Source organism: Dermochelys coriacea, chromosome 1 (genome assembly GCF_009764565.3).
Source record: "Dermochelys coriacea isolate rDerCor1 chromosome 1, rDerCor1.pri.v4, whole genome shotgun sequence".
Classification (NCBI taxonomy): Eukaryota; Metazoa; Chordata; order Testudines; family Dermochelyidae; genus Dermochelys; species Dermochelys coriacea.
In genome coordinates this window covers 172,193,852-172,220,505 of record NC_050068.2, presented here as the reverse complement: position 1 = coordinate 172,220,505, position 26,654 = coordinate 172,193,852, and the positions used below count along the sequence as shown (strand labels likewise).

Sequence of the window (26,654 nt, the reverse complement as noted above, 5' to 3'; positions counted from 1 at the left end):
CGTGTGTGTGTGTATATATATATATATATATATATATATATATAAACTTCCATTAAGCAGACAGCATTAAACAAATTTGCTCCAATGGTAAAAGTCCCAAACACTTATTGTTTTACTGAATTTTTTTCTGTTAAAGCACTACAGGATTCACTTGCCCCTTGGTGTGCTATTCTGGGGCAGTTTTTTTTCCCCAGCCAATAAGATAATATTATTTTATTTGTGTTGTACTTACTGTAAGTTGGAAAGTGCTCCTGAGGCACAATGCCATTGTCTTTTTACTGCTGGCAAACTTTAAATATTAGACTCAGTGATGATACAAATTTGCAGCTGTACTGTTTCTTATGGTTAACCCTACTTATACAGAGCTGTTGAACCAGTCTATACTCCAGACTCTTTTATTTATAGCTATACAAACAACTGGATTATTTTAGTTTATTTTTAGGGTGTGATCCTGCAAGGTGCTGGGGATCCTCAATTCTCATTAAATCAATCTAATTTGGAGTTGCCCAGTACCTCCCAGGAGGTGTTCAAATCCTGGCAATACCAGGCGCTTTGTATCTTTCCCTTCTTCATTGCCTGAGTATTTGAATAGTTAAACAAACAACTTTTAGAATGCAAAAGTCCCATTATTTTTCATCTCTTTTCACTCTGAATACATTATTTTACATGAGAGCCTCAACTTTTAATACAGAAGTCTACTAAAACTGTGTGTTTTTTTTTCTAGGACAGGCTTAGGCTTGACAAACCAGGTGAGCTTGGCAGATTGTCCCATTGGCTTTCAGAGCCTGAGGTGAGAACATCCATTCCTGGATTTGCCCAGGTCCAGTTGAAACATAATATTATGTGAAATCTTAGTGTGCAGGAAGAAGACATTGGTTATTAAACAGACATTCTACCTTTTTGTTGAGATTTTAGTAGTAGTATTCCAAATGGTTGTGAACCATGAATAGAAAATTGCATTGCCAACAGTGATTTTGAAATTTATCATTTAAGCCAATATTTTTTTAAAACAAAAAGTGGTTTATGTGAAGTTTGTGACAGGAGGAGACAAACACAAGGATTTTGGAAGAAAGATCAGTATGAATTTGATGCTTATCAGCATGATGCTGGACTGAATTAAGGCAATCCAGGAAAAACTCACTTGGGGCTCCCCAGCCACACTCCTACACAAGACCTCCTAGTTCTCTTGGTATATCAGCAGGGTTCACAGTTCAGATGAATGGGTCAGTTCACCTCTCTTGGAGCTGTTGGTTCAGTCTGTTTGCAGATTGAGACAGGCACAAGTTACATTAATTTCATGTTTTCAGTCTTTTGTTTGCATCCATGAGGGCTATCTTTTATTTTAAAAAAAAGGCAGCTGAGAGTCTGATCTTGTCACATGGCTCCAGGAGCTGCAGTTCCACACATAGGCCTATTGTGCCTAAGCTTTAATCTGGCCCTGACATGACTAACATGGCAGTAGCTACAGCAGTGAATAGTGCACATAGGTAATTTGCAAGCTAGGCTACCTCATACAGCTCTGCTGGTGAATTTTAGACTTGGCTTGCCAAACTCTTGTCATTGTGCAAAACCACACACAACGTAGTGTTGATCATGAAAATGCTACAGAATACCAATATTCAACAAAACATTTAACAGTATTTAGAAGGGGTAATTTAGAATGTATGTAACATTGACTATATAATCCCTTTGTTAACATGCAAGAATAGAGATTCTGAAATGAAATTGAGGTTAAAATATACTCTGTACTTGCATGGAGAATAGTGAGACTTCTCATGCTATCATATTTCACCAAAAATGCCTTTAAGCATTATGACATTAAGGTGAGATGAAGAGTCATGAGATGAAAAGTGAATGGGAAGAAAGGGTAGAGTGTCAGGGCCTGAGGTGAACGGAAGACTCCTGTTGCAGAGGCAAGTTATGCTCAAAGCAGGGCAAGATTCATCCAACAGTGAGATCTGTCACGTGATCAAATTTCACAGCTTACAGTTCCCTGTCAGTTGGGTGGTGGGTGAGGGTTGTCCTTTCAAATCTGCTTTTATTGGGTCAAAGTTGAAGATATTTCTTGCAGGGAAGTTGGTAGGCATTTGCAGCAGTTGTCCATCCCACCTTAGAGAGGGTTTGGAAACAGTTTGAGAGAGAGAGCAGGACTGTTTAGTTGGAAAACGCATCTCTTCATTCAACTTGAATTTGTACCATTTGATGTTTTTGATCATTCAGAGTGAATTTATTAAAGTGAATGGAGTTTTACTAGGGAGGGGAGAATGAAGCTGTAGGAAAAGAAAGAAAAAATGGAACTTCACTATCTAAATATCTATACCTGACTCCTCATTCTATTTTTACACCAAGCTTCAGTTAAACTGATAGAGCCAGATTTGGCCACATTTATTCATGGTGAGTTGTTCCTTATCCTCTGAAGAATCCTGCTGAAATAAATGAGATTTCTGAGCTAGGCTCTTTCCTGAGATGGATTGTGGAGGTTAACATTGCTGTTGATAGTTACAAGCCTCACTATTTTTTGAGAGAGAACAAGAGACCCTCTCACCAAAGATTGATCCTGCAAAGTGTTGAGTACAGTGACCCCAATATTAAAAAGCAGTTCATAGACACATTCTGAACCTTGAACAATGGCTTGATCCTTCTGTCATAGAAGTTCCTGGCAAAACTCCCATTAACTTAAGTGCTGCAGGATCAGACCCTTAGTAGTCCCACTGGAAGACTACTCACATGCTTAAAGTTAATACGCGTATAAATGTGTAGGTAGATTAAGGCCAGAATGCTCACCGTTTTGCAGGATTAAGTTCATATTTGTTAACTAAGTGCAAAACTGGACTCAGTTCATTAGTCTGCTAATGATCTTTTTTTTTTTGCTCTCCACTGGGGAAAAAATGCTATTACCCATCCTGAAGGAGATACTAGATATTTTAATTTCAGTTATTTAAAGGAAAATAATACTCTGGTTTTTTTGGTTGTGTCCAGTAATAATCTCCTGTTCTACTTTCTTTGGATGATTGACTTTTTTTTTCTAAAGTGTATTGCATGTCTCTTTACTTCCATATTCTGTAACAAAATAGAATTTTGCTACTCTTTGAAATGCATGGATGGCATTCTTTAAAGGATGTGCCTTTAATGTGCATTATGAGTAAGTGTTTGAGGGTGTTTCACATTTTCTTAAGTAGTTCCCTTTTAAACATTTTGGCACGTTGTTAGCTATCATGAAAAATATTTTGCTAGGTCTTCACAAGAGCTTCACTTGATGTGCAGTAACAAAAAGAAACTGAACATTAATCATTTGGCAGAAATTATACTCAGATCTGCAGTAAGAAAGAAAACAAAAATCCTTTCTGCACCTATGATGTTTCCTCCCATATGCCATGTTTATCATAATGAATTATATACAAAACTAAAAGAGTAGGTCAGAGGAACCCACTGGATAGTTTTGGATATTAGCAGTAGGCTCTATTGGATAAGAGTCTCTTTAAGAGGGTAACCAGCAGTGGCTAACAGAGTTTGGAGGAAAAGAAGGCCTGTTGGAGAGTGGAATTATGTGTTTCCTAGGATGAAGGTAAGGGAAGGTACCTATTTTATAAATGTATATGGCACCTATCATCATCATACCTGAGCACCTGAGAATCTTTTTATTGTATTTCACATCACCTCTGTGAGGTAGGGAAGTGCTTTTTTCCACTGTTTTACAGATAGGGTACTAAGGCAAAGAGAGACTCAGGCCATGTCTACACTACCACTTATTCCAGAAAAACTAACGTTGCTCAAGGATGTGAAAAACACACACGATAAAGTGGTAGTTTACAGCACTATGTCAGTGAGAGAGCGTTTTCTGCTGACATAGCTACCACTGTTCATTGAGGTGGTTTTATCATGTTGTCGGGAGAGCTCTATGCCATTGGCATAGAGCAGCTACATGAGAGATCTTATAGTGGTGCAGCTGCATCGGTACAGCTTTGCCGCTCTAAGCTAGGTAACAGGTCCAAGGTCTCACAGGAATTCTGTGGTGGAGCACAGAATTGTACCCAGGTCCCAAGCTAGTTCCTTCACCACTGGGTCATCCTTTGTCTTCACAGAGGTACAGCAGTCACTTATAGTCTCCTCTATCTCCCATTTTCAATGAGAGTTAGAAAGACGGATGTGTTTTTAAATAGCTTTTTGAATCTTGTGTCTAAATGAACTGAAAATTATATTAAGTACTGAGAGAAGTTCAGATTGATTCTTACTTCATCCCAGATGGTTTGATCATTCGTAGATGAAGACTTCATTTTATGTGAACAGTTTAGTACATGGATAAGTTTTAGTCATCTTCAGACAGCTGCACAGCTTTGTACATGTTTCTGACATACCACTCTGAAATAGAGAAATAATTTCTTCTGCTATTGTAGGATAATGAATAGTAGAATGTCAAATATGCAAGTAGGAAGCAAATTGCATAGAGGCCAGTTTCAAATATATAAAAAGAGACTCTAATCACATGTGATTTTTTTTTGTCTTCTGCATGTACAACAAAAAATGGTTGCCAGTACTTGTCATGCACTACTATGTATATAAAATGCCCATGTACAGTATCATCTGCTGAACCACATGAAAAGCCTACAGAACCAGGAAATTTTAAAAAAAGAAAAGAAAAAGAAAAGACTCTTTAGTTAGTTGGGCCATGTTGTACAAAGCTGAGTTCCTGCTTCTGAAAATGTAGAGACTCTGAAATAAATTTCTCATTTTTATGTAATATCTTAAAATCTCAACACAAACACTTATGATTAATACTTTTTATTGTTCTTTTCTGCTTTCAAAACTGTGCACTAGTTTTGATTACAGAGAAAATATTTCATCTCCAAGTTATACTGCAAATTAATCCTTAAAATGGAACTAGAACAGACACCTTTCAGAAAGATCCTTGACAATACTTTGGAATCCAGTCCAGGAAAAAGAAATGTGTATATGTTTGACTGCACTGGAGAGTTTTATAAAAATAGCTAAATAGTTTTGTATGAATATTTTTATATTTTGCTTTAATATTTTATTTTATGACAGATTAATCTTTTTATAGAAATACAGAATCTGAATTCTCTATTTAGGTAGAAAGCATAGCTGAATTAAGTTTGATTTAAAAGCTGCTATTCCCCTTTACTTAGTTATATAGTGAATAGGGCAGTCAAGCGATTAAAAATATTAATTCCGATTAATTGCATGATTAATCACATTGTTAAAGAATAATAGAATACTATTTATTTACATTTTTGGATGTTTTCTACATTTTCAAATATATTGATTTCAATTACCACATAGAATACAAAGTGTACAGTTCTCACTTTATATTATTATTTTTATTACAAATATTTGCATAGTGAAAACAAAAGAAATAGTATTTTTCAATTCACCTAATGCAAATAATGTACTGTAATCTCTTTATCATGAAAGTTTAACTTACAAATATAGAATTATGTACAAAAACTAACCACACTCAAAAATAAAACAATGTAAAACTTTAGAGCCTACAAGTCCACTCAGTCCTACTTCTTGTTCAGCCAATTGCTCAGACAAACAAGTTTGTTTACTTTTGCAGGAGATAATGCTGCCTGCTTCTTGTTTACAATGTCACCTGAAAGTGACAGGTTTCAGAGTAGCAGCCGTGTTAGTCTGTATTCGCAAAAAGAAAAGGAGTACTTGTGGCACCTTAGAGACTAACAAATTTATTTGAGCATAAGTTTTCGTGAGCTACAGCATCCAATGAAGTGAGCTGTAGCTCACGAAAGCTTATGCTCAAATAAATTTGTTAGTCTCTAAGGTGCCACAAGTACACCTGAAAGTGAGAATATGTGTTTGCATGGCACTGTTGTAGTAGCTGGAGTCACAAGATATTTATGTGCCAGATGAGCTAAAGATTCATATGTCCCTTCATGCTTCAACCACCATTCCAGAGGACATGTGTCCATGCCGATGACAGGCTCTGCTCGAAAATGATCCAAAGTAGTGTGGACCAACGCATATTCATTTTCATCGTGTGAGTCAGATGCCACCAGCAGAAGGTTGATTTTATTTATTGGTGGTTCAGTTATGTAGTTTCCACATTGGAGTGTTGCTCTTTTAAGACTTCTGAAAGCATGTGCCACACCTCATCTCTCTCAGATTTTGGAAGGCACTTCAGATTCTTAAACCTTGGGTCGAGTGCTGTAGCTATCTTTAGAAATCTCACATTGTTTGGCAAATCTGTAGTGAAAGTGTTCTTAAAATGAACAACATGCGCTGAGTCATCATCCAAGATTGCTATAATATGAGATATATGGCAGAATGCAGGTAAAATAGAGCAGGAGGCATACAATTCTTCACCAAGGGGTTCAGTCCCAAATATAATTAAAATTTTTTTTAACGAGTGTCGTCAGCGCGGACACATGTCCTTTGGAATGGTGGCCGAAGTATGAAGGGGCATGTGAATGTTTAGCATATCTGGCATGTAAATACTTTGCAATGCCAGCTACAAAAGTGCCATGAAAACGTCCGTTCTCACTTTCAGGTGACATTGTAAATAAGAAACAGGCAGCATTATGTCCCTAAATGTAAACAAACTTGTTTGGCTTAGTGATTGGCTGAACAAGAAGTAGGACTGAGTGGACTTTTAGGCTCTAAAGTTTTACATTGTTTTGTTTTTTGAGTGCAGTTATGTAACAAAAAAACCCTAAATTTGTAATTTTCACTTTTACGATAAAGAGATTGCACTACAGTACGTGTATGAGGTGAATTGAAAAATACTACAGTAACTCCTTGCTTAACGTTGTAATTATGTTCCTGAAAAATGCTACTTTAAGCAAAATGATGTTAAGTGAATACAATTTCCCCATAAGAATTAATGTAAATAGGGAGGAAATTTTTTTCACCAGACAAAAACACTATATTATATAAATATATACACACACATTATAAGTTTTAAATAAACAATTTAATACTGTACCCAGCAATGATGATTATGAAGCTTGGTTGAGGTGGTGAAGTCAGAGGGTGGAAGAGGGTAGAATATTTCCCAGGGAATGCCTTACTGCTAAATGATGAACTAGCATTCGGCTGAGCCCTCAAGGGTTAGCCCATTATTGTTAATGTAGCCTCACACTTTGCAAGGCAGCAGGAATGGAGGGAGGGGAAACAGCATGGCAGACAGAGACAGAGACACACACATACCCTGTGTGTGGGAGAGAGAGAAAGATGCACATTGCCCCTGGTTCCAAGCCCCCACCAGCTAGCAGCAATGGGCTGCTCTTCCTGCAAGCAGTGGACAAAGCAGGCGGCTGCCAAACAACATTATAAGGGAGCACTGCACAACTTTAAACGAGCATGTTCCCTAGTTGATCAGCAATGTAACAATGTTAACCGGGACGATTTTAAGAGAGGAGTTACTGTATTTCTTTTGTTTATCATTTTTAAAGTGCAAATATTTGTAATAATAATATAAAGTGAGCTCTATACACTTTGTATTCTGTGTTGGAATTGAAATCAATATATTTGAAAATGTAGAAAAACATACAAAAATATTTAATAAATTTCAATTGGTATTGTATTGTTTAACAGTGCAATTAGAAGTGCAATTAATCGTGATTAATTTTTTAACTGAGATTAATTTTTTAAAAGTAATTACATGAGTTAACTGTGATTAATCAACAGCCCTAATAGTGAACAAAAAAAGTCCATCCACTCTTGTTTTCCTCTAAATTAGCTTGATTGTACTATGAAAGAAAGACAGAAGAGAACCATCTCCTTGGTGAAATGGAGTGTGTTTATATGCACTTTAACACTGTTTAATTGTCCATACAAGAACGTTTGTTTCTTTTACTTGTGGTTTCATATCACTGGACTATAGTGTAGACTTAACTGTTTAAGACAGAACCTGAAGTCATATGCATTAAAATATTGTATAACCTATTTTTTCTGAGCAAGCTGTTTGAGATGGATTATCAAGTGCTTTCTGTGGATTATTTGATTACCACTGTTGAATTAAACTGATGTTTGTTCTTTTCTAGATGTGCCATCTAGTCCCTACGGAGTAAGAATTATAGAGTTGTCACAGACTATTGCCAAGGTCTCTTTCAATAAACCAGATTCACATGGAGGTGTGCCCATTCATCATTACCAAGTGGATGTGAAAGAAGTTGCTTCAGAAACTTGGAAAGTAGTGCGCTCCCATGGAGTTCAAAGTGAGTCTGTAAAAAAGTTAGAAAAAATATTAAGATACTATCAAGGAGTAATAATATAAATTCTTGTTAACTGAGTCTGTCTCACCTATCAATATTACTTCTTGGGCCATATCTTCAGTTCCTGTAGATAGTTCTGTTGACTTCAGTGGAACTAAACCTATTTACACAAGCTGAGAATCTGGGCTTTTATAGTCTTTTAAAAGTTCATTGACATTATTTCTTGGTTTTACAGAAGTCTGGTAAACAAACTTAAGTTATTCAAAGAGTAGTAATTTTGATGTATTTATTATGCCAGTTATGCAGTATAAAGAACATAGTTTGCAAAGTGATCAATCACAAAGAAGGGAAATCACAGAAGAATTAAATTAAGAGTCTTGAATATGCTTCACTGTGCATTTAATTAAGAAATATTAAGAGGGCTACTGTGTGCTATTTAAATCCTGAAGATGAATTATTGATTTTAGCTACTCTATAACCTTTTATATACTAGTTAATCTTTGTTACATATGTTTTAAAACATATTTATAAAATATTAATAACTCGTGTCTCTTTAGTGCTAAAATAAATGTCCTGAGATATTGCATGGTTGAGATGCAGGACAGATGGGCCAGAACTTGGCCAACCCTGTGGCCACTTTGCACCACTCTGAAGACACAAAATGTCTATAAGCCTCATCTAAATAGAGTCACCTGAGAATTCCCCTGGCATCCACGAGTCAGTTGCATGCCTAGAGAGGACAGAAGGGTGTTGGCCAGAAGGTGTTGAAGTACAGCAATCCCTCTCAGGCCCTGCCCTGCCCTTGGGTGTTGTTCTTAACTGGTATAGATTAGAGTAGCCCCAAGACTCCTAATTTACACAGGGGCTGAACTAATTTTCATCATCTACAGGATTAGGGGAAAACAAATGTGTCCAATCTCTTTGACTCTCACACACATGTTCTGTGTTTAGCATAGTCCAGTCAAATCAAGAGGACAGGATTAGGGGTTCAACCCCAAATCATCTCCTTTTAATCTTTAGTATGGTGGTATTATAGGTATTGAATCAGAATGTGGCTCATTTATTTTGTTGCCCAGAAATATATTATTAAAAAATTGGTCAATTTGACTGTTTATAGTTAAGGGTGCACGAGATATATATTCAAACATCCTGTTTTCCCACCTCTTCACTTCATAAAACCTTCACTTGTTAGTTCTCACATTTTCCAGATTTATTCTCCTGAATGTGAATTTCTGAAAGTTTGAACACAATCTTTTTGACAGTTTTCCAGATATGAAAGAATCACACACGCATGCATGCACACACACGCATTTTATATACAACGTATACAATATTCCCATTGTAAAAATGTTCACCTTTTTCAAATGTGAATATCTTAAAATTAAAACTTTCTGAACTTGAAATGATACAGATACTAAGGATTTAAGGATGAGATTTTGACAGCTGCAAACAATTGTCAGACCTGGTTTGGAAATTTTCTGATGGCATATTTTTCTGTTGGAACATGCCAATTTGTCTGTGGTAGACATATTTGCAGAAATATTTCAATATTGATGAATGCTTGTTAAAAAAAAGTGGATAAAGGTGTTCTCATGTCACTGAAAGGTTCCATATTGACCTTTTCAGAATTGAACATTTAAATTTTCCATTTTGAATTTATATTTGTTTCAAAGTTTTATGTTATATAATTGTAAGGGACTGCGGCAGACTTTGTTACGGCCTAGCCAGGGAACTTCCGCTTTCTCGAGTCGAGAGGTTACTGTGGGACATAAATAGCTGATTCATTATTGTGGAATACAGAGAGTTCTTAAAGGACACAGCTGCTTTATTATTGCAGGATATAGATAGGTTTCAGAGTAGCAGCCGTGTTAGTCTGTATTCGCAAAAAGAAAGGAATACTTGTGGCCCCTTAGAGACTAACAAATTTATTAGAGCATAAGCTTTCGTGAGCTACAGCTCACTTCGTCGGATATAGATAGTTCTTGAAGGACATAGCTGCTTTGCATGGCCCTTCGCCAAGTAGTGAAAAGCCCCACTTTAAGAAGTACTTAATTCTATATTCATGAGCTGTTTTTGTGTAGTGCTTATTAACACTGACTATCTGCCCCTCCGTGGGACTCCGTTCCAGGCAGAGCTCTGTTGTGCTAGATTCCCTGCCTCCGTGACTGCAATGCTTGGAGTCCCCGTTGCGGGTGGGTCACTAATCTTCAGTAAAGCCAATAACTCACAGCTGTGTGTAAGCCTCGTTTTTCTCAGAGTACTCCTGCCAGGCCTGTGGTGCTTCGAGCACCTTGGCCCAGAACAATAATCTAAAATAAAAAAGGAAAATTGGAACAAAACATTTCACCCTTATCTAAGTGGAATGTTTTGATCAGCCCAATATAAAAACATATATAATATCTTTTTAGAATTTTGTTTTACAGTCAATTTAGACCTTTTTTTTTGTAAATTGCAGAATTCCCTGTGAAATAAAAAAATCCAGTTCCCATCCAGCTCTAACAGTTTGACTGTAAATTACAAAAATTATGAGCAGTATTGAAAAAAATAAGACATCTACTGCAGAAAATGTAATTAATTTTTCAATGGTAATCTTAAAACCAGGTGTATTGTACAAATGTTCACAACTATCTAAGACCTGAATGGGTCTTAAGTGGTGCCTAGACCTGTGCTGGACTTTTTTAAACTGCTGAGTAACTCAGTGTAGTCAATTGAGTCTAATTAGGTATTTAAAGATTACTTTTAAAAATAGTTATTTTTCTCCCAGCTGCTGTTGGTCTTGCTGCTGCCCCAAAATTTTTTCCCACCTTAATTCCTGACAAGTGATGCAGTAAGTCATTGTGAGCTCTAGCATTAAACTACAGATCTCTAAATAGGAGCTGACCTAAGCCTTCACTCAAAACCTGAACTAAATCCACCATTTTTAAAGATTCAGATAGGATTGGTTATTCTAGAGCTCTGTCTTTATCACAAATATGAAATAGCATGAAGTAAAACAAACCAGTGTATAAAGTGAAATAAAATGAAAATTCACCTTTTGTAGTTGCCACAGTTTCTAGCACCACCTGCCCTTGGATGATGCTGCCAGCAGCAGGAACCAGTCTCTCTGCAATGGCTCCATGCTCTTCTGCTCCCTGCCTCACCACTGACAAAGAGAAGAGCCTGGCTTGGAATGGCACCCCTGAGTTCCAACACCGGGTGCCAGGCTGCAATACCACTTGCCCCAATTTGATGTCAAATGTGAGTGAATGACATTCTGACCTGGTACACAGGATAGCAATGGGGCACCGTTTCAGGCCAAGCTGTTCTCCTTGTCAGCAGGGAGCAGAGCCACATGGAGCTGGCTGTGGAGAAGTTGGTCCCTGTCGCTGGCCGTGACATTCAACGGCTAGTGATACTAAAATGACCCTCCAAAAGCCTGGCTCGGTAGGGAACTGAGGGTGAGGGGATGGGAGGAGCTGGTGCCACCACTGGGGCAAGGGTGCATGATCCATGCTCTCCTTCCTGGTCCAGGCTGTCATGGCAACTCCCTCTCGGTGAACCCTGTGGGGGGAAGGTGAACAGGGCTGGATGTGGGGATTTATATATGGTGATTTGAGATATTTTATTAATGAAAATCTAATACAAATAAAATATTGTAATGGATATAATGAAATAAAATGAATTTCAAAAAAAAATGAAAGAAGTATATCCCAGAGCTCTAGTTATTCCCATCCCTCCAATTTTGCAAGATTTTGCTGTTCATAATTTTCAGTGGAAATACCACGAGAGAAAAGATTGGAAGTACTACATTTCTGGCCTGACTGCAACTTTCATGATGAGAATGTGATCTTGCTAGATTTGCAGCCTGGTTTCCTGACTAAAGAAGTTTAAAAAAGTAGCTGAACATTTAGATGCATATTATATCAGAACCACACCTTTTGAGCTTCATTAGTTCAGCTTGGAATCCAAAGTCTGAAATGTCAATGGGAAATCTGTTGCTTCTGCTGTCACATATGTAGTGTGATACTTTTTTTTTAGTTCCTGTTCTCCAGCTGCTCTTCATTCCTAAATTTTAGTAGAGAAAAGAAAATAAGAGGGAGAGTCGACCTTTGGCATTTGGTATTAGTGTTGTTTTTACTTATTTATTTGTTTTCATTTGAACACTCTATATTGCATCAATGTTTTGTGGAAGTTGGATAGCATCTTGGCCATAGTGCATTTTACCACAACATAATAGCAGTAGCAGTAGTAGTTAGCCTCAGAACTCAGAATTTTTGCAGGTCTAGGGAGAACAGGATGTATTAAGACAATCCATTTCCTCCAGTTGGCATGTTTGTGGGTGGTCTTCCTCCTCTCTCCATCCCATTTTTCCTTTTGTTTTCAAGTAAGGGTGATGCAATGAACCGAGATTAGGAGCCTCCATTGATAATTACAACACACTAAACACTCAGTGATGAAAAAATTAAGTTGCATTGCTATGTAGCAAATTGTGATATGGGGAAATGTAATCTGGACCCTGTTACCAAAGACAATACAGTTGGCACCTAGGTGTGACATTAGCAAGATGCTTAATTTAAGCTCAGAGATAGGCTAAAGAAGAGAATGCTTTAGCATTAACTGTGTATCACAGTATGTTAAGACACCTCCCCAGATGACTTTCTTTGAATTTTATTCTTTGTATTTAATGGTGGGAGTGTACAGAGATGAACTGGTTACATAAAAAAGTAATTGCATTGACTGATCCTGTTATCAGTACTTCCTGGAGTTGTCTATTTGCCATGTTCCACTGTTTGATTTTGAAAGATTTTTTGGGGCATTATACTTTATAGCTGATTCATGTGTTTTGAGTTAGGGGAACAAGGCTTATTGATTGCTGGGATTGCTTTAGTACAATATCTCTTTGAAGTGTACATCAATTCATTGTGAAAACTGACAGTACACTGGTGAGCACAAGTACTTGCTGTTTGTGATCAGCACCTCTATGAACAAGACTCTGAAACTCCTTGGATCTGCATAGTCATACCACTCAACTGGTGCAATGTACACAGCCCCTCAGAATGAATGGTAATATGTGACACTAAACCTCATAATGCCCCCCATTTTTTCTTGCTGTCCCCTTTTTCCCCTCTGTATTCCTTTTATTATTCCCTTTTCTCCACAATTTCCCCTCTCTTTCCCTTAGTGTCACACTCTATTTCCTTTCAGCTATCCAGCTCCACTTCCCTTGAGTCTCTTACTTTACACTCCATTCCACTGTGCGACTCTGCCCCACACTGCAACACTGAGAAGTGGGGGGAAAAATCAGATTATCCTCAGATGTCTCAGAGATCGGTAATATTTGTGACTACTTCTGCTAGTAGTAACAGTTCAGAGCCTCCCTCTCCAAAACCTGAAGAATCATTTTTGAACTTCAGAGAGCCTCTGTGCTTTGTAAATAGATGAAAAATTGAATGTCTGACCATATGAAGGAGAGTTGAGTTGATTCGAGTAAAAAATTCATCATGTATCCATAGTTAACAGAGGATGATAAAGTAAATCATTGTTTCTGCTAGTATACCAAGGACTTTAATAAAGATTTGTAAAATATTTTATGGATACAGTACAGTCCTTAAAACTATTGTAAATATAGGAAACCACTGCAATATCTCTGAGACCACTGGAGGAAAATGTTCATTTTTTAACAGCCCACAGCATACATAGATTGGTAATCCTATACTACACTGTCTGACAGAGCAATAAAATGTACCTGATTTATTTTAAGTGTAAAACAGTGCAGATATTGCAAATGTATTGCATTTCAGTTTTGTTTTGGCTGTTCTTAATGATGGAATGTAGTCACAAAAAAAATCCTTCTGTTGACTAACTCTTCATTACAGAGACAGAGAAGTTCACCAAGCCAAAACTACCATAAAATATTCTTTTTGATCTTCTGTGACAGGTGATCACTAACATTGCAGGACCCAGTATAAAGATACGGGCCTTAACCTCGTTCCTTCAATTCTCTTACTTTCAGACTGCTTCAGCATGTTTTCTAAAAGTCTTTCTAAACTCCCCTTTGTTACTTTTTATCCCATTTTCAATGCCATTGTAGTTAACACTGAGATAGCACTTCCATATTAAATTCCTATTTTCAGTTGTTTAGAACTTTTTCAAAAAAATATCTTTGAGATTTGTTGCAGTTTCTCCTGCATTTGTCAGCCTGCTACTGCTCCTGCTGCTTCCTCCTCCCACCCCAATGAAAATACTTTCCCCCGTTTTTGTCTTTTTGAATGAGAAAAAAGTCTTCAACTGTAATAAATCTTGAGACTGTTTGTATTTGTGTGTTTAGATAATTCATAAGCAATTTTCTTTTAAGCCTTCACCCCTGCTATCTTGCCTACTCCTCAATGAAGAATAGACTCATAGACTATAAAATCAGAATGGACCATCATGGCCCACCCACGCTTGTAATAGATGCCTAACCTCTGGCTGAGTTACTGAAGTCCATAAAACATGATTTAAAAACTTCAAATTATAGCGAATCCACCTTTATACTAGTTTAAACCTGCAAGCGACCCATGCTCCATGCTGTAGAGGAAGGTGAAAAAACCCCAGGGTCTCTGCCAGCCTGAACTGTGGGAAATTCCTTCCTGACCTCAAATATGGCAATCAGTTGGACCCTGAGCATGTGGGCAAGACGTACCAGCCAGACACCTGGGAAAGACTTCTCTGTAGTAACTCAAAGCCCTTCCCATCTAGTGTATCATTATCAGCTATTGGAGATATTTGCTGCTAGCAATTGCAGATTGGCTACATGCCATTGTCTATGTGTACCATGTGTCTGCAAACTTTTCTTACTATTTATAAGAAGGTAAAAGTCAAAAAGTCAAGGCATGATTTTCTATTGCCTTTCACCTTCTGCAGTCATTTAGATCTGTGAAAACTTGGTATTAAATGCTATGAAAGCAGAATGATAGAGATTTACACTCTTTTGACCTCTGATGCAAATGACAGCATTAGGTGCAAAGTAAAGGTAAACCAGGCCCTCATATGTAGTGTTTCACACAATCCCTTCCCACACATTTTGCACAAGTATAAATGACTGCACAATGTGCAAGGCAGAGGAGAATCAAGCCTCAACTATCTTGGCGCTGCCCTAGTTATGAAATGTAAACCATACTGTTCATGTTCTGCTAGGATAAATTGCCATATATACACTTTCCGAAGGGGAATGCAGATTAACATGTTATCATTCATAACTAAATTTCATTCATTTTAATATATTCTTTGGATCAATACTGAACAGCACTGTCTGTAAGAAGGGTATGTTCTCCTAATTTCTATGCTTTTCTTCCAGTGCTTCATTATAATGTAAAATAGAAGGAGGAATAATACGTTTATTTTCATAAAAATGCTTAGTTCCATGTTTCATTATTACAAAAGGATTTTTTGTCAGTATGTGGGCTACAAATGGTACAATAGGGTGATTTTAAACAGAGATAGAAAGACACATACAGAGGAATGTAATACTTAATAATTAGGTTTCAACTATGTTTTCTTTAGGAACAATATGTAAGGGAAAAGTTATATTGCACTTATAAATATGTAGCTTTTTACAGATTGTTCCCAAATAGTTCTCAAGTTATAAGTACCATGGCTAACTTTATTATCTATCTCGAGAATGCATTTAAAATAATATCAGTCCTTCTTTAGGCTCTTGAGGCCATGCATCTCAGACTTGAAATATCTACATTCCAAGTTCAAATGCCAGTAGCGTCAATTCCTCTTGCATCCTTCCCAAATTGGTACCTTGAATTCCATCCCCTTTATTGTGAGAACAGTTTCTCATGAGATTTTAAAAATAAAGGCCATGTCTGGTCTGGGCACATTTATTAAACTTTCCTATACACATTTTAATAGACTAAGGGTTTGCCCTTACCCAAATATTTGTCCACTGTTATTCTATGTGCCATGCCTGGGGCTGATCCTCCCCTACTTGCAAATCCTATTAAAGTGAATGGGAGTTGTGTATGTGTGACTGATCAGATGGCTGAACCCCTGAAGTTATATATGTGGGTGTTGCCTTTCCTCCCTGGAGGTGGCTGTATCAGAGAGAGAGAGAGAGAGAGAGAGAGAATGAGAGAATGTATATAATTTGTAAATCTCTTTGGGATCCTTCAGGATAAAAGGTGGTCTATCAATTTATTATGATGTTATTCTGTTTTACTTTTCATAATATATGGTATTCCAAGAGTACCTCTAGTAAAATTGTAGAAATTTTTGTCTGCAGTTCAAGCTTCAGGATAAAACTACTCAGCTTCACTTTGCTGTCTCCAAACAAATGCTTAGACTTATTTGACAGATGCCTCATAAATGTACCCTCAAATAAATGTACCCTCAAGAGACTTCATACATTTATGTTATGTGAACTTCCATGGAGGTCTCACCCACATCTCTATATGAAAAACACATTATGATAAGGTGTCCTTTCTTGTGCTGAAATCTAATCTTTGTATTATCATGGCATTTCATAGTGAGGTCATCTGCTGTCTGATTGTTGATAGTTATTGCCCATTGCTTCTTAGATTATAGGTTCTGTATTAGCCATTTCTTCATTTCTGAACCATGTTGAAAAAAGACTGTGCAATTGATCTCTGACTGAGACATTCATGGCAAGAGATGTGTAACTCAGGAGCCCATTCCAATGAGAAAAAGTTGTAAATAAATGCCTGATACAGTGCAAGCCACTTAGAACAATCTAAAATCTATGAAAGCTTGGTTAGTCTGATATAGCCAGATATCTGTTCCAAGGCAACCCTGTTTTAGTTTAGTTTAGTTTAGTTTTGTTTTTTTTCCTTTGGTGAGAACTATGTATCCAGTTACAGAATATTGTGAACACACTGTGGGAACTTAAAGGAATCAGAAGTCATCATGGTGGTGTTTTTTGTGTTTACGCTTTAAATGATACTCCAAGCTACACAAAATACACGTCTGGGTTTAGAGTCTAGCTTTTATGACATGACTCTCCCAAAGGGCCATCATTTACACCAACTCAAAATGAGCCAGAACTGTGTGTCAAATACTAATAAATCACTATGGTGGCATTTTGTAAATGGCTGCACAAGATGCACGGTAATGGAAAATCAGACCCTTTATTTTTAAAATCCCAGGTAGATATTTTACTTTAAATTAATTAAATGGGCATTTTAGAAAGTATCAGTCATCATGGTAGCACTAATTCCTGGGATCACAAAGCCATGGCATGTGCAGGCAGTGAGCCTGTGATATTACCACTAATCATTATGGCCACTCTGGTCTACTTGCCAAGCACCCGCCAGCTATCGATGAATGCTTAAACAGTGGAATTACCTGCCTTATATGTGAGTTATTTCAGTGAAAACCATAAAAAGTTCCACAAGTTATAACTATAAACTTGCATTGTGGGAGGAAAATGTTCATATTTGATTAAGGATATATAGTAGAAGCAGAATTGGTTTGTTATCCTAAAACTAAAACAGTTACTTTGATTTTAACTTACAAGATGAACTCCTATTACATGTGCACTTTAATTATGACACAGGAACTAGTATTTTGGGACCTTCCTGCCCCTCCATTGTAGGTCTGCTGGAAAGAGAGAAGTTTCCTTAATGTCATGATATTTAAGGATGTCATGGGTGCCATGGTCTTTGGAGGACAATTCAGACCAGTGAGGGGTTAGGTCACTGCCTGCCCTGTAACCCTCACCGTGTTTTGTGGCTGTACTTCCTAACCTGTCTCCTTCACAAGCAGCCTACTAGCATTCAGGTCACATCCTGAAGTGACTATGTATAGCTGCAGGCCTAGTCCATTAGACCGAACCCAGCAACCTGTCAGCAACACACCAATCACACTCTGGTTTCCACCACCTTGGTTACAACGAATAAATGATCCCAACAAATTCCCAGTCCCAAATTTTCCCCAAACTGTGTGCTCTGAACTGTCTAGCCCTATCTTGGACAGCTCAGAGAAATAATAAGGTTTGTTGTTCCTGTAAACTGGGGGGTAAGTACACCCTTCCCTTAAACGCAGCACTGAGTTGGTTTATGGTAAAACTGAAATACATTTATTAACAAAATATACACAGGATTATGTGAGTTCAAGTATAAGGAATGAAGAAAGAAAGAGTTGCAAGTAAAAACACAAAATACACTTCTAAAAGTTTAAAACTTAATCTAGCAAGCTATAGGCTTTGTTCAAGATAGTTTCTCTCTCCAGTCATTCTTCTTCCCAGCTTAGATCAGTCAGGACATTCCACAAAAGTTCAGGGTGCTGGCTTCCCTTGCAACCTTAGGTGAAAAATCTTTACGTAAGTTGGATTCTTACTCGTATTCATCTCCAGATATTTGAACAGCCCACCACACACTGTTAGTTTAAGGGTATTCTTTTTCAGCTTACAAGATCTCTAGCCCCTTGCATCTGTCTGATGGATACCAAAGATGCCTTCTGTCTTTTCTTATATCTTCCAAAGGTCAGTGACTTTATTTCAAGAGGAAGGATGTTCCCATGCTGTTCTTCCATTCCTGTAGGCTTCCCAACCTCCTGTATGATGTCTATGTAAATGGGGTGTCCATTGTTTCTGATTCCACCATACTTAATTTACATAGGAGACAGGTAGATAGCTGTGACATTCCTTTATGTCTGGGCAAACTATGGAGCCTAATATCAATAAAAAGAAAAGGAGTACTTGTGGCACCGTAGAGACTAACAAATTTATTTGAGCATAAGCTTTTGTGAGCTACAGCTCACTTCATCAGATGTAGTCAGTGGAAAATACAGTGGGGAGATTTATATACACAGAGAACATTAAACAATGGGTGTTACCATACACACTGTAAGGAGAGTGATCACTTAAAATGAGCTATTACCAGCGGGGGTGGGGGGGGACCTTTTTGGTAGTGATTCATTTTGCAAGGCACTGAATTTAGCCATATGGAATGGAAATCTATCAACTTCATGAAAAAACTCATACAGGTACAGATAGACATCATCTTCCTTTCCAAATGCAAACAGATGGACATCATACCAAAAGGACTGAAGGTAAAAAATCCATTACAATCTACATACCACACAGACTATGCTGACAGCTTGTGCCACACACTCTCAAAGAAACTGCGGAACCACCTGATAAACATCCTCTACAGCAAACAGGGAAAGATTAAGAATGAGCTCTCAGAATTGGATACTCTCATAAAAAAACAACCTTCCACACATACTTCCTCGTGGCTGGACTTTACAACAACTAGACAAGCAGTTTACAACACACACTTTGCTACTCTACAAAAGAAAAAGGACACTAAACTATCTAAACTACTACATGCCACAAGGGGCCACAACAGTGGTTCCCTTAACCCACCCAGCAATATTGTTAATCTATCCAACTATACTCTTAACCCAGCAGAAGAATCTGTCCTATCTCGGGGCCTCTCCTTTTGCCCCTCCACCTCCATGAACCTGATACAGTTCTTTGGTGATCTAGAATCCTATTTTCGACGTCTCTGACTCAAGGAATATTTCCAACACACCTCTGAACAACATATTAACACACAGAGACCTTCCTACCAAGACTACAAAAAGAAGGATTCTGAGTGGACTCCTCCTGAGGGTCGAAACAACAGACTGGACTTCTACATAGAGTGTTTCTGCCGATGTGCACAGGCTGAAATTGTGGAAAAGCAGCATCACTTGCCCCATAACCTCAGCCGTGCAGAACACAATGCCATCCACAGCCTCAGAAACAACTCTGACATCATAATCAAAAAGGCTGACAAAGGAGGTGCTGTTGTCATGATGAATAGGTTGGAACAAAAACAAGAGGCTGCTAGGCAGCTCTCCAACACCACTTTGTACAAGCCATTACTCTCTGATCCCACTGAGGGTTACCAAAAGAAACTACAGCATTTGCTCAAGAAACTCCCTGAAAAAGCAAAAGAACAAATCTGCACTGTCACACCCCTGGAATCCCGACCTGGGGTATTCTATCTGCTACCCAAGATCCATAAACCTGGAACTCCTGGACACCCCATCATCTCAGGCATTGGCACCATGACAGCAGGATTGTCTGGCTATGTAGACTCTCTCCTCGGGCTCTACACTAGCACTGACACCACTGACTTCATAAGGAATCTACAGTCCATCAGTGATCTTCCTGAAAACACCATCCTGGCCACTATGGATGTAGAAGCCCTCTACACCAACATTCCACACCAAGATGGACTACAAGCTGTCAGGAAGAGTATCCCCGATAATTTCACGGCAAACCTGGTGGCTGAACTTCTTGACTTTGTCCTCACCCATAACTATTTCACATTTGGGGACAATGTATACCTTCAAATCAGTGGCACTGTTATGGGTACCCGCATGGCCCCACAGTATGCCAACATTTTTATGTCTGACTTAGAACAACGCTTCCTCAGCTCTCATCCCATAATGCACCTACTCTACATTGATGACATCTTCATCATCTGGACCCATGGAAAAGAAGCCCTTGAGGAATTCCACCATGATTTCAACAATTTCCATCCCACCATCAACCTCAGCCTGCACCAGTCCACACAAAAGATCCACTTCCTGGACACTATGGTGCTAATAAGCGATGGTCACATAAACACCACCCTATACCGAAAATCTGCTGACCGCTATTCCTACCTACATGCCTCCAGCTTTCACCCAGATCACACCACACGATCCATTGTCTACAGCCAATCTCTACGATAACAACCGCATTTGCTCCAATCCCTCAGACAGAGACAAACACCTGCAAGATCTCAATCAAGCATTCTTACAACTACAATACCCACCTGCTGAAGTGAAGAAACAGACTGACAGAGCCAGAAGAGTACCCAGAAGTCACCTACTTCAGGACAGGCCCAACAAAGAAAATAACAGAACGCCACTAGCCATCACCTTCAGCCCCCAACTAAAACCTCTCCAACACATCATCAAGGATATACAACCTATCCTGAAGGACGACCCATCGTTCTCACAGATCTTGGGAGACAGGCCAGTCCTTGCTTACAGACAGCCCCCCAACCTGAAGGAAATACTCACCAGCAACCACACACCACACAACAGAACCACTAACCAGGAACCTATCCTTGCAACAAAGCCCGTTGCCAACTCTGTCCACATATCTATTCAGGGGACACCATCATAGGGCCTAATCACATCAGCCACACTATCAGAGGCTCGTTCACCTGCACATCTACCAATGTGATGTATGCCATGATGTGCCAGCAATTCCCCTCTGCCATGTACATTGGTCAAACTGGACAGTCTCTATGTAAAAGAATAAATGGACACAAATCAGACGTCAAGAATTATAACATTCAAAAATTGTTGGAGAACACTTCAATCTCTCTGGTCACTCGATAACAGACCTAAAAGTTGCAATTCTTCAACAAAAAAACTTCAAAAACAGACTCCAGGGAGAGACTGCTGAATTGGAATTAATTTGCAAACTGGATACAATTAACTTAGGTTTGAATAGAAACTGGGAGTGGATGGGTCATTACACAAAGTAAAACTATTTCCCCATGTTTATTTCCCCCCACCCACTGTTCCTCAGACATTCTTATCAGCTGCTGGAAATGGCCCACCTTGATTATCACTACAAAAGGTTCCCCCCCCGTCCCCGCTCTCCTGCTGGTAATAGCTCACCTGATCACTATTGTTACAGTGTATATGGTAACACCCATTGTTTCATGTTCTCTATGTATATAAATCTCCCCACTGTATTTTCCACTGAATGCATCTGATGAAGTGAGCTGTAGCTCACAAAAGCTTATGCTCAAATAAATTTGTTAGTCTCTAAGGTGCCACAAGTACTCCTTTTCTTTTTGCGAATACAGACTAACACGGCTGCTACTCTGAAACCTAATATCAGTGAGTATCAATAATTCCTTATATAGTGCTAATACATACATATCACAGTGATATCAGTCACCAGTGTGTAATTAAAAGACTTCACTCTGTACATTTGTTAATACAGTAATATTGTATACAATCATATGATTTGGGTACTTATCACTTGAGGTTCAGCCAGTAGACCAGTAAACTCTTGAAAAAAGGTTCTTCTCTCCTTCTGGGTGCACACACAATGCTGTCTTTCCCCACACTAGTTAGTGTGAGGTTTGCCTCCACCTGTTGTTAACTTGATGGGTGTGTTTACATGATATGTAAATACATTTTCATTGTCTTTTAAAATACTTTGAAGTAACTCCAAGATGGGGAAAACTCATTCTTTTGTCTGGGGCAGACCTGTTTACCAACCTTCCTGCATACCTGGTTTAAACACACTTTAGTAATCATTCCAGCATATGTCATAACTCTTAATTCACACCACACACATACATCACACAAGAATATTAATGATCTATGTTATTAGTTTTCAGATGATACCTCACAATGCATATGTTATACAAAGATTATTGCAACATCATGTGGGGTGTAAATACTGGTGTGCTTAGTGTCAGAATGGGTTTGATCCATCTGGGGATGATTTTTTAGTGGGTAGTTAAATGTTTTTACTCAGTTAAAACTGTATAATAAAGGGTAATAATCAAAACTGAAACTGAGAAAATAGAAGGTAGTCAACCATAAAATATTCCATTTAAAATTAAAATATGCTGGTATGACTCTGGTGCCAGAGTGTTTAACTGAGGTTGGTTATGGGAAGCATATTGGTCAGATCTTATACATTTTCAAAACTGATTAGCAGTTTGGAGTACCACTAATTTGAGTGTCCAACCTGAGGAGGTTTTAAAGGCTTGCAGAGGGTGGGTACATAGTCCTTTCTGAACATTGGGACCACTTAAGTGTTTGAAATTGGGCATCAAGTCTCCCCAAATCACTGACTAGTTTTTAAAAGGTAGACCCATAATACTAGGCTTAGCGGTATTATTGTCAGTTTGTTGTCTGAGCGTTTGAGTTTCCTACATAGTTTTGTACTATTAGCAGCCAGTGGTGGTGTCACCATTATGTCTTTTATGTGCAACTTTCAGAATAGAAATCACAACTATAATCTCCACTCTCGTAAATTGAAGTTCTATGGATAAAAGCAACCACATAACGGTGCAGAATACACGAAGCACTAAAAAACCTGCAAATAATTACCAAAAGGGAGGGATGTGTGTGTGTGTGTGGAGGGGGTGGGGGGGGGGTTAGAAACTTTCTTTTTCAACTTTCTTTCCAAATAAGCAAAACCTTCAAATTCATTAGTTCTTTTATGTGTATGTGTCCGCATGCACGCACATATGCAAATTAGTCCATGTAACTTTGCCTATAACCTATTCTTTGTCTGCATCCATGTTCATCTTCATAATGTAGATATCTTATATGGCATAGAAAGGCATTGATTTTGTTTCTGATTTGCAAATAAATATTTTAAAATAAACTACATAGTAGATTAGGGCCATTTAAGGCCAGTTGGTACATTTATACAGAAGACATGTAAGTAAAGGGAAAGCTAAGTCTGAATGTTTCAGGAGGTTTTTATATAGAGTCTAATCATCAAGTGGATGAAAGTGTATACACTTCTGACTATCAAAGGTGAATAAAATTACTCGGGAAGTAAAGAAAACCCAGAGAATCCATTTCACAGCCTGAGTGCATACCTAAAAGTAACTCAGTGTTATGCAGATATAACCAGTGGCAATTCTTGATGATCTTGTTCTTCTGTAGCTTGTAGTTTTGTATCTTATTGCCTTCAATAGAGGAATAAAAGCACATTGCAAAATGTATGCCATCTTTCTGATTTATATTGTGCTGTTCTTTAAGAATAGGGATACAAATATTTGAAAGCCTCTAGGAACAAGTAAAAGAGTTCTTTTTTCATAAGAAATATATGTGTAACAAACATGTTTGACTAAGCAAAGTATGACTATTCAAAACAAATTTCGCTATATCTGGTATGCTATTACCACTTGTATTTCTCATATTTTCCCACTACACTTTTGCTAAGGCACATTTAGACCTGTTTTAAGGTCTGTTTCATTATATAATCTAAAGTAAGCTCCTGATATTTAGAAATTCACAATGTACATGCTGATCATTTATGATAGACTTGCTGATTTGATTCATATGAATTAACCTTGTTAAGAAAGAGGGTCATGTAATGCAATATTGGATATGAATAAATGATAAATGGAAAGCATGGTGCAGCTGCAGATTTTGCCTTTCAGAGCAGTATTGCATCTATTTTACATTTCCACTTTGTTTATAAACTGTAAAATACACATTGAATATTTATACTTAGATAAACTTCAGCTGCATTTTGTAATATAAAACAACATATTTTATGGCAGGTGTAATATTGTGCAAGCAAATACTTTTCAAAGTGATTAACTGACATGGAATTACCAAGATTTTCTTATTGCTGCGTGGGGCAGTGACAAAACTGGAGAGAATGGAATGAATAGTCTAACCCTTCCTCCTTTACAATTCCCAACATAATTACATTAACCAACATTTTCTCAGTTCTTATCTCCTCCCCCTTTCTTTCTCCCAACTGGCAGCAGTAAGAAATGGGAGCCTAGTATAACTGTATAAACCAACATCTTGTATAGCAGCATTGCCATGCAGTGGGGGTGTAGAAGGAATGTTAAGAATGAAATTCATCCCTGTGCAAAGGGTTAGTGCACGGTCTGTCTGTCTGTCATTTAAGGGCCATTGAAGCTGTATTTTGAGGTATTAAGTGCCACAGAGGCTTTCTGTGGCCATTTGCATAATCATAGAATCATAGAAATGTAGCGCTGGAAGGGATGATGAGAAATCAAGTCCAGCCCCCAGCACTGTGTCAGGATCAAATAAACCTAAACCATACCCAAAGATGGGGATTCTACAACCTCCTTTGGAAGCCTATTGTAGAGTTTAACTACTCTTATAGTTAGAAAGTTTTTCCTAATATCTAATCTAAATCTCCCTTGCTGCAGATTGAGCCTGTTACTACTTCTCCTACCTTCACTGGACATGGAGAACAATTGATCACAGTTCTCTTTATACCAGTTCTCCCAGTTTGACAACAAGCTGTTGATAACTAGTCTCTGAATACAGTCTTTCAAAAAGTTGAGTAGCCACCTTATAATAATTTCATCTAGACCACAGTTCCATACTTTGCTTCTGAGAATGTCATATGGGACTGTCAAAAGCCTTACTAAAATCAAGATATGGCAAGTCTCCTGTTTCTCCACATCAACGAGGACAGTAAAAGAAGTCAAAGAAGGAAATTAGGTTTATTTGGCATGATTTGTTCTTGACAAATCTATGCTGGCTATTCCTTATAACCCTATTTTCTTCCAGGTGCTTACACATTCAATAATTTGTTCCAGTATCTTTCCACATATCTAAATTAGGCTGACTGATGTATAATTGCCTGGGTCCTCTCCCTTCCCATTTTTTAAGATAGTTCAGTGATCGGCAACCTTTGGCACACAGCCCGTCAGCAGGTTCGGCCCATCGCAGCTTCCACTGGCTGCAGTTCGCCACTCCAGGCCAATGAGGGCTGCGGGAAGCAGCATCCAGCACATCCCTCAGCCAATGCCGCTTCCCACAGCTCCCATTGGCCTGGGACGGCGAATCGTGGCCAGTGGGAGCTGCGATCAGCCAAATCTGTGGACGTGGTAGGTAAATAAACCAGCCCGCCAGGGGGCTTACCCTTGCAGGCCACGTGCCAAAGGTTGCCGATCCCTGAGATAAGTATTATGTTTGCCCCATTCCAGTCTTCTGGAACTCATCTATCCTCCAGGAGTTCTCAAAGGTGATTGCTTACAGTTTCCAGATTGCTTTGGCTAATTCTGTAAATTGCCTAGCATGAATTTCTTCAGGCCTTGCTTACTTGAATATATCTAACTTATCAAAATATTGTTTAACCTGTTCTTTGCTGATTTTTTACTTCTGTTGCTTTCCCCTTGTTATTAATATTAATTGTGTTGACCAGTGGTTACCATTAGTCTTTTTAGTGAAGATGGAAGCAAAATGAGCCTTAAACACCTCAGTTTTCTTAATGTCAGTTTTTAGCGCTCTTTCCTCACTAAGTAGAGGACCTACACTCTCCTTAAATTTTCTCTTGCTCCTAATGTATTTACAGGACCTCTTCTTACTGCCTTTGATGTTTCTTGACATAAAATTCAATGGTGAATGTCATCCTATTGGCTAGATTATGGTACATTTTGTATACCTGCACAGGAGAGTAAGAGAGTGCAAATCAACCCCTTACTCTCTTCTGCTGGTTACCCATGCTGTGGATAGCTGGATGAAGGGGGATAGCAACTTTTAGGGGATTAGTGCATCCTCCTTCATTCCCACATGTGGGGACTGCTACATCCCTGCCTTCTCCTGTGTGGAGGTCAAGAATGGGTGGAGTCCCACCTCACTCTCATCTCAACCCCCTTCAGCAGAGATATGTATGCTGCAGCAGGCAGTGGATGGGCACAGGGTATGTACTCCCCTGGATGAAGAAAGGAAATGGAAAGC

General features: G+C 38.4%; 1 protein-coding gene across 4 annotated transcripts in view; it reads left to right on the top strand.

The window, feature by feature from the left end:
* Nucleotides 1-26,654, top strand: part of NCAM2 (neural cell adhesion molecule 2) — a 530,111-nt gene that overhangs the window by 400,032 nt on the left and 103,425 nt on the right. For all 4 annotated transcript variants that reach the window (XR_006279367.1, XM_038379539.2, XM_038379548.2 and 1 more), the window contains exon 12: nt 8,019-8,192. Coding sequence is in view for 3 of the 4 variants with exons in the window: in XM_038379539.2 (XP_038235467.1) it covers nt 8,019-8,192 (174 nt within the window). In the remaining variant the exon portion in view is untranslated. The remainder of the gene's footprint in view (nt 1-8,018; nt 8,193-26,654) is intronic.